General features: G+C 43.3%; 1 protein-coding gene across 1 annotated transcript in view; it reads right to left on the bottom strand.

The window, feature by feature from the left end:
• The window catches only part of BRINP1 (BMP/retinoic acid inducible neural specific 1), a 173,976-nt gene that overhangs the window by 61,700 nt on the left and 96,775 nt on the right, over positions 1-15,501 (bottom strand). Inside the window, exon 3 of the mRNA XM_017664395.3 lies at positions 726-916. Within this exon, the coding sequence (XP_017519884.1) occupies positions 726-916 (191 nt within the window). The remainder of the gene's footprint in view (positions 1-725; positions 917-15,501) is intronic.

Below are 15,501 nucleotides of genomic sequence, written 5' to 3'. Positions count from 1 at the left end.
TGGCCCGCGGTGCTCCACCACCAAAGAGGCTCTCCCAGTTCAGTGGACCTGGTCATCATGGCAGCAAACTGATGTCCGAGGGATTGTAGCCAATAATATGAAATGATGCATGCAGGTGTGACCCAGAATCATCTAAATGTACTAATTGCACCCAGTTCCTTTTGTTTTGCATTTTTGTTTCTCCCGCTTATCCTCCTGTCTTCTTATTCCCTTAGAGATTGATTGGACTTGAAGGGGAGGGATGGGTTAGGCTGAGAAGGGTGGAACAAGTGGTCTGCTTTCCTTCTAACCTGCTCCAAGTTCATGTAAGGTATAAATGATAGTTGTGTATAACATGATAACCTCAAGTTATCAGTCCCCAAAGCAGCCTTAAACAAAGGTAATTCTCTAAACAACACCTGAAGTTTAATTATTTCCCCATATTAGACTACATTTCAAAGGCATAATATAATTAATTAAATATTCCCAATGAACTGAGCTAATTCCAAGGTGAAACCGTATTTTCTTCGAAGCTAGGGAACTGTCAGGTTAGACCATCCCGAGAATGGCATCATCTGCTCTGATAACGATCACAACCAAGACAATTTGGTTTACCTGCCAGTATAGGCTGTCGAGGGATGTACGATGGCAGAGATGTTCATTCGGCTTTGATCCTAGGGAATTCCACCCTCTCCACCCAGAACTGAAGTTATCACAAAACTAGACACCAGTGGCTGCTGACCTACCTCCCAAGGTGGCAGAGATGAGAAGGTGGGTGCCGTACTTTTTGATGATGGTATCGATGAACTGCTGGGTGGTGGGTCTCCTGCCAAGCAGGCGGATGCTCCTTTGAAACTCCGGCATCAGGGGCACTGGATGACGGACCAGGTCTCTCCTCTCAATGGCTGTGTTCCTCACCTTCCAACGGGCAAACTCCCTGGGCAGGAGAAAGGAGTGAAACCCCTCAACTTACACCTCTGCCCCCAAGCCAGAGAGTCCACCCAGCCGTCCCATCCAGGCATTTTTCTTTAGGTGAGAGAAAAACAACAATTATTTGTAATATTTGTCAGATGGTACTTAGACCTGGAGCTCTCAATCCTCTTTGGCCAACAAATATTTATTGAGTATTGCTTGTGTCATGTTGCTTACAGAGCATATGAGGGATACAAAAACCCCTGTGTCTAGTTGCTTAGCCATCTCTCTCACTATTTGTGAATGACACCATAGAGATGCAATTTTCTTGGGTATGTGTTACATAGAAGGATTCATAAGAATGCTAGCTGGATGACTAAATAAACAAATGAGTGGATAGACGGAAAGGAGGGGTGAATGCAGGTACTATATAACAATGGGCCAGACCTAAGGAGCAAAGCAGCTTGGGACCTGTTCTAGACGATTCCAAAATCAAATAATTGGCTCGGAGCTCCATTTTATGCAAAAATCTAACATGCACTCATTGGAAGAATCTACTATTTGGAAGAAATTAAGCTATGTTCTAAAGATCATGTGAGAAACTTCCAATTTTCCCTTCACTAATGATAGAGGAGATCAAGACTGAGGAGCATTGAACTTGGAAGTGCAATTCAGGGTCTCACTTTGCCTCCTGTAAACTATGCGGTGCAGTCTTGGGCAGAATATGCCACTTCTTTGCACCTATGTTTCCTTATCTGTAAAATCCAATTAATAGTATCTATTTCCTATCTCTGGTGCACAGATTACATGGAACATAGGGTGTGAAAATGTCTTTGGAAGCTGCCAGGCACTAATCTAATGTGAAAGATAGTTTTATAACTTTATTTCCTCACAAATTTCCAGACATGTAAATCATTAAACGTTCATGAACAATGAACAAGGAGCATGCAAACTGAATACAAGTAGAAATTTAAAGGATCTTGGTTCAGGTTGCTTTTGTTTTAATAACAACCTCCCTTACTTCCAAAGATGAAGCTCTCCCTGGAACCACTAGTTCTCTGACCTGCCTGAGTTACAAGGTCAAGGTCCCCAGAGAAAAACATATTGGCCAAGAGGGTTGTAAGGTCAGCCTAGATAAATGACAGAAACCAGTATATTTATGAAAAGGTCTCTCTCCTACCCCAAGATGGGAGAGCTGAATGAAGGAAGGGGCATGGAGCATGAAGACGCAGAACAGGGTGGGAATCAGGCCAGAATATACCCTGTAGTTCTGTGGGTGAGTCTGACTCCTAATGCAGAGGAAACAGTCTGAAAAATGCTTTCCCAAGCCTCACAGCTTACAGTCTGTGTATGCTTAACTCATAACATAGTTCAAATTCTAAATAAAGTCAGTTCAGTACCTTTCTGTCATAGGTACCTATTAAGTTCATCAGCTGCTCTCGATGAACCTTCTTCATAAGGCACCTACTAAGTGTGGGGTGTGATGTGTACAGGAAGGGGGGCAGACACATCACAGTCACAGTCCCATGTCCTTAAGAAGTTATACATTTGGCAGGGAAGATATTTCCTGTTTATTGTGGATCAGCTTCACAGGGGGGATCATATCTGAACTACAGTTGAAGTTCAATTGGGATAAACAGAAATATGGTTTAAAAAAAACCCAAAACTCTCGACATAAGCAGGGGCAGAGTGAGTTGCAGGGAATAAAGAATACCTCATGGGAAGGGCTGAACAGGAAGGGAGGTGTATGAAGAAGGGTATGTGACCAGAGATGAGACGGAGCAGCAGGTGGCCAGGTATGGGCATAGGGCAGGAGACTTGTGAGCCCGCTGACGAGAATTTTGTAGGTGTAGTAGGTGACATGTGACATGGCTCCCCATGGTCCCCACACCCTGGTGTTCACTCCTGTGTTTTATCCCCTCCCCTGGAGTGTGGGCTGGACTGGACCCAGTGACTTGCTCCTAATAAAAGAAATGTGAAAGCTATGGAATATTACTTTCATGGTTAGGTTACAAAATATCATGACTTCCATTTTGCCTGGCCTGTGTGTGTGTGTGTGTGTGTGTGTGTGTGTGTGTGTGTGTGTCCCTCTTGCTCACTGCTGTGTTGTGAGATGCTCTATGGAGAGAGCCACACCGCAAAGAGCTGAGGAAAGCTTCCAGCCAAATGCTTCTGAAGAACTGAGACCTCACAAGGAGTGGGTTCTAACACTGTGTGAACTGGGAAGTACATCCTTCCCAAATGAGCCTTGAAATGACGAACTCTACCTGGTGAGAGCAAGGTCACCCAGCTAAGCCACACCCAGGTCCCTGACCCACAGAAACTGGGAGATAATAAAAACTGTTGTATTCAGCTACTAAGTTGCAGGGCAATTTATTATTCAGCAATAGATGAGCAATAAAAGGCAATGAGAAATGTCAGATATTTCTAAGGGAAAAGGAAAAAAGGAATTTCCTCAGCAACTTATTCCTGAAATTTATAAACTTATATATATGCAATTATGAAATTTTATATACACATATAAACATACATTACAAGTACATAGTTACATGTGTGTGTGCATACATACATACATCTCTTCTATTTATAGTTTATGACCTTGGGTTACTACGTTTTTCAAATAAGTACAGTTATGTTCCTCAAAAGTAACATTTACACACAGAGCGGTTAAGCAACGTGTCAAACGTCACACAGCTAGTTATTGGTAGAGCTGGGAACAGAAAGCTGGTATTCTGATTCTTAAAATCACTCTTTTAATGTAGATATTGAGAGGTAGGATAGAAACCGTAAAACCTATATTGATGCAAAGGAATTATGCCACCACAACCACCACCAAATCACAAACCCATGATTCAATTCCTTTTGCTTTTTTTGTTTTTTTTTTAACAGTCTCCACAGTCTTCATGTTCACAAGCTATACACCCAAGGTCTGCCATCTGTGCTGCTTTGGTGATAAAACTAGAGAGGAAGCTGATGCTGAGAACCTGGCTCCTCCCTCACAGGATGGCTGCGAAGCTCAAGTGGGGGGATATCTGTGACCTGCTAAGCACAGTGTAGGCACCCAGAAAGACCTGGAAAACTGGGGGTGTCACTGGGAAGCACTGACTCTGGGCCAGGCGCGCCCTTCAGCACCATGGACAGAGTTCCTAGTCCTAAAACTTGCATTTTACTGGATGAAGCTGGATGTTTAGAAAAGCTATTGAACTATGGCCTGCTGTTTGCAATGGTAATTTTAATCAGAGGGATCAAATAGGGAGGGTCTCTAATGCAGTCTGGAGGAAGAACTGGGGTGGGGGCTGGGGTGTCAAGTCTCCTGTACAAGTAAAATCTTGAAGAGAACATAGGATTTGGCCAGAGACAGGGAAAGGGCATTTCAGGAAGCTCCGTGTGCAAAAATGGAGGTGAAGAGAGGATAGAGCAGTTGGAGAGAGAGGAATGCATGTGTGTGTGCAGTGTTTGTGTGTGTGTAAGTATATCTGATACATACATGATATGTAGTAACAACAGAGAGGTTGTCAAGGACACATGACGAAGGGTCTCATGTGCCAAATTTATATTGTTAGGTTTCAGTCTATAAGCTCTGTTCCTACTGGCCAAAAATCTACACTAATAACGTTCAGAGAATGAGTTTGTGTGACATGGTAACCATCATGGGGTGGTAGAAACAAAGACTGTAATAGTCACAGGATTCTATAGTTTTATCCTTTTCCAAAATGCACTTAAGTAAGAGGGCTTCACTGCATCTAGATCTACTCAGAAGAAGATTTAAATGTTAGAGCTAAAATGGTTGATTTATGTTTTCCATATTTATGCACCTACAATTTTTCCAGATATGAGGATATAGCAGTAAACAAACTGAGGTCCTGCTATACAAGAACTTAAATTCTGGTGAGAATGGGCAGATAAGAAGAAACAAACCTGTAACATATCAGATGGGGAGAAGGGCTATGAAGACAAAGCAGAGGAAGGAGGTTGAGATGCCCAGGGGTGGGGCAAGGGTCTGGTTTTACATACATGGTCAGAAAAGGGCTTCCTGTTTGATGACACTGAAGGAGAGACTTGAAGGAAATGAGGAAGAGACCACTTGGTAGAAGATGACCTAGGAAAAAGGAACTGCAGGCAGGTGCAAAGGTCCTGAGGTAGGAATATGTTTGCCACGTCTCAGGAATATTGATGAGATAGGCCTCGATGAGTACATGACTAATCAGAGCAGATGAAAGACAGATAGGGGAAAAAAGTAGTGAGATAAGGTGGGCAAAGATCTAAAAAGGCTATGTTATATTTCATGAAGACTTATTTTTAAATCCTAAGTAATACAGAAAATCAAAAAATGCTTCTGAGCAATAACACAATCTGATTTACATTCTAAAAGAGGAGCAGTCAATCTTTTCTTCTGTTAAGGGCCAGATAGTAAATATTTTAGGCTTTGCAGCCACAGGTATCTTGTACAAGTAGAATCTTGAAGGGACATAGGATTTGGCCGAAGACAGGGAAAGGGCATTTCAGGAAGCTCCATGTGCAAAAATGGAGGTGAAGGGAGAATCGCAGCTACTCGGCTCTGTCCTTGAAGTGTGAGCAGCCACAGATAATACATGGTTGTGTTCCAATAAAACTTTATTTATAAAAATAAGAGGCGGGTGGGATTTGGCCCGCAAGCAGCATGACCCCTGTGCTAAAAGCATCACTCTGACCCCTTTCATAGAAATCATCAAATCCAACTCACTCAATTCATGGATGGGAAAACTAAACCTCAAAGACATCATTATTTGCTGAAGATCACATAGCAAATGACTGGCAGGGCTGACATCAGGGCTTTCGGGATCATGACTCCAAATGCAGCGTCCTTTCCACAGCCACATGCCACTTAAAAAATAAATAAATAAATAAAAGAAAATAAAGGCAAGTGGAAAGCCTTGGTTGTAATGTTGTCTAACTGCTCTGCTGGCCCAGGAACAATTTCATATAAGTTCTCAGTGAATTGCGCACCATATAGAATAAATCTTTCCTTCTGAGCCCACAGAACAAGCAAATTCCCCTTGGAGGAGAAGGCAGAACTCACAATCGCACAAGATCCGTGGAATATGCTTATGCCCAATTAAGCATCCGAGCAGGGCAGGCAAACCAATTAGACTGAGATTAAAAAAAGGATCCTGGATGGAAGGTATGGGGTGGCTGCAGCAAGGCCCATCTCACTGGGGGAGCGGGAGGTGAGAGGCGGGTTATAACAGAGGCACAGGAGACTGGGGCCAGGCCTGCAGGATTTGGGATGAGGCTGGAGAGAAAACCACAAGCCCGACGCTCTCTTTTTAAAGTGAAGCACTGCTGTTACAGGAATTCTCCCTCATTGTCTTCAATAGCCTTCTGCTTTCCTGCACACACACACACACACACACACACACACACACACACATTGCGTGTGAGGTTGTGCTGAAGAAGGGAAAGACTGAGGTAAGAGAACTGGCTCTGTGCCCTTGGGAAGGCCTAACTCTCCTGGGAAATGAAATAAACTGACTGTATTAGGTGACCGTCGGCTCTGTATCTCTCAGCCTGGGATCCGGAGGTAGAAGTCTTGGGTTAAAACCTGACTGCCACCAATTAGCTGTGAAATTGTGAATGAGTTTGCTTACACTCTATATAGAATGTAGATGTCATCCACTGGAAGCCTGTCTATCTTACAGGGGTGGGTTTAGGATTCCATTAAATCATGCAACACAGCACCTAGAACATGATAAGCCCTCAATAAAATGTTAAAGTTATTATCAATATTTTATCATTGTTGCTACGGTTAAATGAGAGGCCCCAGTGGGAAACCAGGTGACAGTGGATGGATGGTGGGCTGGGAGAGGAAGCAGTCATGTTCTTTTTAAGGTTACTTAAGGGTAGAACTGGGGATAGGTGGGGTTTGATCCTTGTGAACTATGTAAAAAGGAGTGAGCCTGAATTTAAGAAATGGACCAACAGTTTGTAAAATCCCTCTCATACGCAATGGGAACTAAAACCATGCATCTTCCCCAGCTGAAATAATGGTCAGAAAAGTTTGTAAATTACAACAGGGTATGGGCAATTGAAGCTGCTCTCGGTATTATTATTACTATTTGCATTGGGCACACTTACAATAATGTTTATATTGCATAAAATTCTATGTTTTTCTTTGCTTATATGTTAAATGGGAGATGGTAATTTCTACTTCTCGTGGTTGTAAGGAAAGAGCTTCCCACAGTACTGGGCCCGTAGAAGTGCAGGAGAAACGTGAGTTCTCGCTATTGTTTTCTAGATCAAGGCTTCACTCTGAAGTGAAGGATCGCTTCGCTCTGCTTTATAGAGCATGTTTTGCAGCTTTTTCTTTTTTCACTTGACTCTGATCTCAGAGCAGAAATAGTTGGAGGTGGTTTTCAAAAACACACATACTGTAAAGACTTAGAAATACAGAAAAAAGGAAAAAATAAAGGGAAGAAAATAAAAGGATGTTTGGGTTAAATTTAGCATGCAAACCTAATCCTGTAAGGATCTGACTCCTTTATAAAAGTAGACTACAGAAATTTCTGATCTTCCTTGCAACCAAAGGAAAAAGGGAATCACAACCAAAAGAGCCATACAGTGTAGAAGACAACAGAGCAATTGTTGTTCAAAGTTGTTGAAGAAGCACACAGTGCTACAGTAACAAGCAAACATCTCCCATGGTTTCTCACACAGTGATGGGCGTAGTTGATGCTGGTATATGATATACCAATGTTTGATGGGCTCCGTGGAGCCTAGAGCATATGTCAAAAGCACCATCATTCAGTAGAGCAATTTCCTGAGCGTCAAATATTATCCTCTAAATACGTAACTCTAGTGTTGTGACTTAATCCAAGGATAGAGTTTAGAATATTTTATAGGCACTGCACCCCAATAAATGTTTGTTGAAAGCGTAACTGACTCAAGTTATGGGATGTTTGCATTTGTTTATTCCTAGGTGGCTTATCCCATTGATTGCATTAGCTAAATTTGGAAGTGAAATAAAAACAAGTCGCTGAGTGTCTGGGGGATGGGGGTGGGGGAATGTGGGACCACTTCCATCACTGTGAGCAGAAAATTATCCCCAGAGATGAACAAGAGGGATCACAGAGGAGGAGAGTGAGGAGATGAAATCACTGAGCTGAGAGAGAAAGAGAAAGAGAGAGAGAGAGAGAGAGAGAGAGAGAGAGAGAGAGAGAGAGCACATTCTCTTGCCTGCGGTTCTCAGCCTCTCCCCATGGTCCCCAGCCAGCTCGGGGGAAGGCAAGCCCAGGACAGGTGCGAAGGGGACATCATGCATCTTAACAAGCAGGGGTGAGGGGAGGAAGAGCCAACAGCAGAAAAGAAAAAAACACCAACAAACAAAAAAATCTGAAAACGTGATTAGAAAGTTTTAATTACAGGTGAAGACACTGACTTAACTGTAGAGAATAAAATAATCCTTGCTCACAATTTGTACATGAGCTTTTCTATTTTTGAAAGTGTGTTCACTTAGGTAATAGCATTTTATTCTTATACCAACCCCAGCAGCAGTTCTGAGGGCTCTCACGGGAATAAAGTTCAGAGAAAACAGGGGAACTTATTCCAGCAGCAGCTTCTTGAAATGGAGCTGTTCTCACTTAGCAGAAACTTGAGAGGGAAGAACAGAAACACAACAAGCACACTTGGAAAGGTCAAGCTTTCATATAAATGGACCATTTCCTAACAAGCAAGTGGAATTCTTCACAGAACATGCTGGTACTGGGGGCAGGAGGCCCAACAGGGGTTATGGAATTCATTGTGGGGAAAGCAGCTTAGAATGCATTTTCTTTATTTCGCTCTTTAGTTTCCTGAGATGCCCTCGGTCACCTGAGCCACCCTGACACCACTGTGAATCCAAGACATCAGGAAGGAAGGGCTTTTGAAGGGATTATCCAAGGACATTGCTGTCATTTCACAGATGAGGAAACGGAGGCCCAGGGAAGGAGAAGGGGCTTGCCCAAGGCCACAGCAGCACTGGTGGCAAGAGGGACTAGAATCTGGGTTCCTGATCTCAGATCCGGTGTCCTGTTTCCTGATCCACTGTCCTGACCCATTATCTCCATTTTGTGGAATCTGTGGTGTGCTTGGGCCTTTACAAAGCTCTGTCACCATACACATTATCCTCCTGACAAGCTGGAAGAGGGGGAGTATTGCCATTCCTGTCAAAAGTGGAGACAATGAGGCCGAGACCAGCGATGGCAAATTGATGCCAGAGCTGGGCCAGAAGTTCAGATGCCACGATTCTCTGCCTGGGTCTTCCTGCGCCTCACTGCACCCTCCTCTGACCATCTGGCATCACCATGCCAGTGGAGGAAAGGTGTTAAAACTCTCTGAAACTACCTTGCCAGGAGCACGTGCAATGCTCTGCAGAAGAACAAAAATATAGGACATCAAGGGAAAGCAAACAGCTTATTCCACTGAGCACCCCAAAGAGGGGCACAAAACAGGTCCTTCCACAAAGATATCATGGCATCCTTGAGGAGCACAGCCTGCAGTCAGAAAGGCTGGTTTGGGATGAGTGTAAAGACACTCATTAAATGCAGAGCAGTCCTCTGCAGATGCCTCAGCCTCTCTGATCTTCTTTTCGTGGGTAAGAATCCTGGTACTTACCTTGCAGGGTTGCTGGAAGGATTAGGCATAATGAATGCAATTAATCTGGCACTAGTAGCTACTCAATAAATGTTAGCTATTTATCCCTTGGCAAGGCATTCTAAAAGGGGAGTTTGTCGCATAACACATAACTTTTAATGGATATTTTAAATGATCTTAATATGCTCATGGGCTCCAGGGATTACACAAACTGCATATAAATAAAATATTTAAAATTCTGTTTACTCAATTTGCCTCTCTGCTTATTTCCAAAGCATCTATTGTGAAAGCATGACTCATAACTAAATATAGATTAATAAAAGTTTGAAGCAGCAATTATTTTCCAATTATCATAAATCCCATTAAAGATTGCAATTATGCGAATTTTCTCTTTCGGACCACAAAATTTTGAGAGCTCCAAGGGATCATAGAGAACATCTTCGCATCGCCTTCAATCCTTAGACGGAAACACAGAGACTCTGAGAGGGGAGGTGATCTTCCGGGGACACACCGCTGTCAGTAGCAGAGCTCGTTTTAAAATCCAGGTCTTGCACACCCAGACCTCTGCTCATTTCCTGCTGCCCACAGTGCATCTCTTCAGGAGAAAAATGAACAACATCCCCAGCAAGTAGCACTGCACTTAATTACCCATTTCTTTCTTATTAAAATATTTTAGTATTAATAAGCATGCTTCCGTCGCAGAGCCTTCCCCAAATCCACCTTCCCAACTAGATCCTCTTTTGCATCTTATATAAAAAGCTTTCCTGTCCCTGTTTTAAACTAATCAGGAAATCTCTTGTTCTTCAACTCATTCAACACACATTCACTGAATGCCTGGTCTTAAATCAGGAATTAGGGATCTAAAGTCATCATCAACTTAAATGTACCAAAATCCTTAAACATAATTTGACTCTAGGGTCAGCCAACAATATAGGGCCACAGACCAAATTTATCCCACTCCCTGTTTTGTGAATAAATTTTTATTGCAACACAGACACCCTCATTTGTTTACACGCTGCCTGTGGGTGCTTTTGTACTAAAATAGCAGAGTTTCTTAGTTGCAACAGAAACCAGGGGCCCACAAAGACTAAAATATTTACTGTCTGGCCCTTTACAGGAAAAGTTTGCTGACTTTGATTTAACCCATTGACCAGGCCAGTCAAATAATATATTTAAAGGAAATAATCAAGGATGCCCGATCAAAGACTTACAGATTGAGCTACTGAGAAAAATCAGTAAAATCTGTGTGTTTTTTAACAAAAGGATTCCCTTGCCCTAAAAGTATTTTGAAACTACTGGGCCAAAGTAAATCAGGAAACAAGGACGTTTTCCCACACAACTTACTTAAAGCACCTTCAAGTCTAAATAGCAAAGTCATTCCTTAAATACAAATTCAAAGGAACTGATTTTTTTAAAACGTCCAGATCACACCTGAGTTAAGAAAATGAACACGTTTCACATGGAATTTATGATTTGATGATTAAACAAGGTCATTGACTTAATCTATGCAGTGAGGAAGAAAAACACCATTTGGTGGGGAGGGTCTAAGGCCTCTCAGAGATATTTGCCCAAACCCCACAGGAAGGACGGTACCAGCAGCTTTCCAATTTGGCGGAGCCCTGTGAGTCGTAAGGCCATGAAAACACGGCTCCCGGAGCTAAAGCTGGAGTGACCCGGAAGAGGCGACAGTAAGGGAAAGTGGCCCCAATAATGCAAGCTCTTTCTCACTGTCCGGTCTCATCGGACAGAACAGGCTGCCCTGGGAAGCAGGGAGGCCCCCGTCTGAAGATGTCAGGGCAGCGTCTGGGGAACAGAGTGTCAGAGACACACACGGGAGGGGGTCAGAAGCCTCGAGGTGACTGAAAAGCGTTGCTGTTGCTGTGTGTACTGACTAGGAGACTCTACGAGTTTTGGGAAGAAACCACGTGTGTGAAATATCAGGAACTGTCTTCTGAGTGTGCAGGTGGACTGGGAATAATGCTCTGGTAGGGAACTAGTCATTGCTGTCACCACACACAGGTACACTGGCCTCACACAGGCACCGCAGTGACAGATGATAGTAAACGGAAGAGACTACCTACTTCATTAGCTTTTTATGTTTTAGCTCTGAGATAGTTGGATAAGACTCCAAAACACACTGAGAAATGCCAGACCCTTGGTCTAACCTGTACCCATCCTTAGATTCAGAATTTTAATATAGTTCTTTCCTCTAAAGCACATAAAGATGGTTCCTCTCCATCAAATGATCCTCCAGTTCCTCTACTGGGTGTCCTCACAAACGGTCAGCATATGTTATTTTTCTTGGGTGTAAAGGCATTTCAGTGGCCACATCTACAGCAGCCACTGCCTGGCAGCCATTCTCCTACAAGCTCATGAGGGACTTTGCAGAAGAACCCCAGCTCCTCTCTCACGTGCAGACCCTCATCCACGTAAGTCCACAGACTCAGCCACAAATAACATCTATTTTCCAACACTGGGCATGCTTGGTCCTTCAGATCCATATGCCTGTGGGTAAATATGTGTTGGCCACCTAATATGGACCAGGTGCTTTGCACTGATACTCACAAGAGGTGGTTATTATCATCTCCATTTCACAGATGAAGCAACTCAGCACAAAAATCTCAATTAGATCTCTCTTGGTCACACTGTGTGCACACCAGATCTGACTAGTGATTACTTTCAACCCAAGGTTCTATCGAGCAAGTTAATTACCTATTGTGAACATCAAGTCCATGAATTTACATGAACTTGTATTTCTTACTTACCCCTTCCATTTTCAGCAAAGTACTGCTAGTATTTTGGTCACCTTAAAGGCTGACATAGGGTCCAGAGGAACAAGCACTGGACTTTGAGCAAAAGCATTGTAAGTCTACTATCTGCTTCAACAAGTGAGCCTACCATAGACAATAATTCCTCTTTGGATCTCACTTTTCCCACCATACACGCACGCAACAGCTGGACTAGACTGGTAGACTTTGTCTTTCTGTTTGGACACAAAACATTTGTTTCATTTACTCATTCTTCCAAGAAAGTTTTTGTTTGTTTGCTTTGGAGATTCTACCATGATTCTGTCTCCATTTTAGGTGCCAGGGCTACAGAAGTGAACCATGTGGACAAATAACTTACATTTTTCTAGGGAGAACACAAATAATAATACCCCACTAAGTATTCTGTAAAGTAGGTTAAGTTAGATTTAAGCGGGACTTCCCTGGGAATGGGGATGGTCCTGAGGCCTGTCTCCTCCTGTCACTGCCCTAGCGTTCAGGCTGAGGAGCCCAATTTGCAAACCATCTGACCCAGATTCTAGCTGTGCTCTGTGAAATGAGGTGCAGAGGCCACCTGCATCAGAATTCAGTGGGGATCCACGTTAAACAAGAAGCTCAGAAACAAGAGCTCACTTACACTTAGCAAATCAGAGTCACTGCCTGCCTTCGTTACAAGCTCCCAGATGACCTTTCTATGGAGTGAAATTGAAAACCTCAGGTCTACAGGGCCTCTGAGGCCTCCTCTTCTTTAGACAATCTTCTCTATTCCCTCTAGTAAACTCCTTCCCACCTACAGGGCATCAGCCAGAAGGTGGCTTCTACAGAACATCTCCCTGACTCCCCTAGCCAACTCTGTTGCCTAGACCACCAAACAGGCGACAATTCTGTATTTACATGGTGATTTTATTGTCATTCCCCTCCAGTAGACAAGTCAGCTCTATTTTTCTCAGCTCTAGCACATTCTTGGAACTTATTAAAGTACCGAATAAATAATTTTTAAATAAATCAAAGCAGCTTATGAATAGATCTTCTCTCCTTTCCACATTAAGAAACTCATGTTTTTAGGCAACTCCCCTCCCACTTGGATTGTTTTACTGCCAACACTCAGGCCTGGAGTCTGGCAAGTTACCTTAGGACCCTATTTCCAAACTGCCCAAGTCTTCAGTGACTTCCTGTTTCTAATTATTCCTGTGCCCTGTTCCACACATAGGCAGAGGTGGCAATTTAAGCCTCAGAAGTGAGGAATTTTGGAATTAATCCTTAACACCTTAGTACTTTCATTTTTCACTTTTCCAATCGATAGCATTCCAGCAAGTCCAGAGGTCTGCAGGGAAAGACTCATGGGATTGAATGAAACAAGGTTCTTAGGCAAGACACATGGAGGTGCAAATGCCACTCTCTGGCTCCCCTGCTTCCACCTGGACAATCCTACAATTCTCCCTTTATATTACACCCAAAATTGCCTTCTCAAAATGTGGATTGGCTCACGCCACCTCCTCCACTTTGTTAGGAAGCTGTCATTGAGTCCCGACTATCTACAAAACAAATAGTAAGCTTTCTGGATTCCTGTTCAAGATTCCTCATGATCAGAGTTAAACTCCAAATTCCCAACCCCTTCTTCTATTACTCCATCATAACTCTAGTCAAACAGAGCTGTTCTGTGGAGCCATTCATAACTAATCTCACTCACCTTCATCTTTTCCTTACATTTTTTCCCCCTTACGTTCAGAGACTATCCACTACCTAAAATGCAGTCCAGACCTCTCAATTCTGAGTAGAACACCTTCCACAACCTGGCTCGCCTACTGTCTGTACCAGCTTCTGACTCCTAATTGTCCCCTGGCCCTGGCAGATACACAGGTTTATTTTTTATTAAGTTCCAACAAGTATACAAACCTGCTGTGACTACCAGGATCTCCCACCTTCCTGTAGTATTCTCTGCTGGAAAAAATCTTCCCCTGTATCAGGTTCATTCTTAGGCACCAATAACACTTTGCACTTTCCCAGTCAAAATATGCATCACCCAGTACTAAAAATGCCAGTTGCTTCTTTCTGTTCCTGCTACGTGATGCATTCTGTGTGAGAGTGGAGCTAAAGGTGGCACAGTCAGGGTACTCTTAGCCCCTAGCTCAAGACCCAGCATATATAGTAGGTTCTGAAATAACTGAGGAAAGAGTGAGCATGTCTCTCTCATGATCAGTTGACTCCATGACTTCCCACCTATTCATTCATCCAGCCAGTATTTTTTGAGCACCTACTATGTTGAAGGCAGTCTTCTAAATGCAGACGATATGGCAGTGAAAAAGTCAGGCAGCAGGCAAGGTGCTGCTCTTGTAAAGCCCACATTCCAGTAGGAGAGCAAGTCAGTAGACAAACCGACGAACATGTAATGGAATGCTGACACTGGTAAGTCTCATGGAAAAATAAAAAGAGGTAAAGAGACAGAAAGTAAGAGGAACAGAGGGGGCTCACTTTATATGGGGGCAGTGGAAAATTTTCTAATAAAGAGACATACAACCAGAGACCTAAGTGAAGTAAATAAAGGAGGCTTAGCTCTGCCCCAGGCAAAGGGAAAAGCAACTGCAAAGCGTCCAATGCTGGGAGTGGACTTAGAGTATTTAACAAATGACAGAAGGAAATGGTAACTGTGGAGAGGCAGCAGGGGCTACACGAAGGAGGTCTGGTTGGACATGGCGAGGACTTAGATTTTGCATTAAGTGTAATGAAAAGCCACTGGAGGGGTCTGAGAAGGGTGACAGAATGAGGCAGGTTTCAGAAAGATCCCTCTGGTGGCTTTGTGGAGAAGAGCTGAGGGTGGGAAGAGGACACAGCTGGAAGCAGTGAAGCACGAGGTAGCCGTGGCTCTGGTCCAGACGAATGCTGACAGTGGCCTGCAGGAAGGTGGTACAAGCCAAGGTGGCAGGAGTCCTGGAGATGAACTTTGTAAGTAAAAATCTATGGGATTTGCTAGTGCAGAATGTGAAGAGAAGAACCACAGATATTTTGGGTGCGGGGTAGTAATAGCTGGGTGGGTAGTCATGCTATTAGACGAAAATGGAAATATTGGTAAAGAAGCTCATTTGAAAGGAGAAGCCGAGAATTCAGACCCTGATAGGACACATTTAAGAAGGCCATTCAATAGTGGGGGATATGAGTTGAGTTCAAGGGAGAGGTCTAGGCTGGGGATCTAAATGTGAGTCGGATAGATTCTAGGATAGATTCTATAAAGCCAGTCGAA

Source organism: Manis javanica, chromosome 2 (genome assembly GCF_040802235.1).
Source record: "Manis javanica isolate MJ-LG chromosome 2, MJ_LKY, whole genome shotgun sequence".
Lineage (NCBI taxonomy): Eukaryota > Metazoa > Chordata > Mammalia > Pholidota > Manidae > Manis > Manis javanica.
This window is presented reverse-complemented; position numbering and strand designations above follow the sequence as displayed.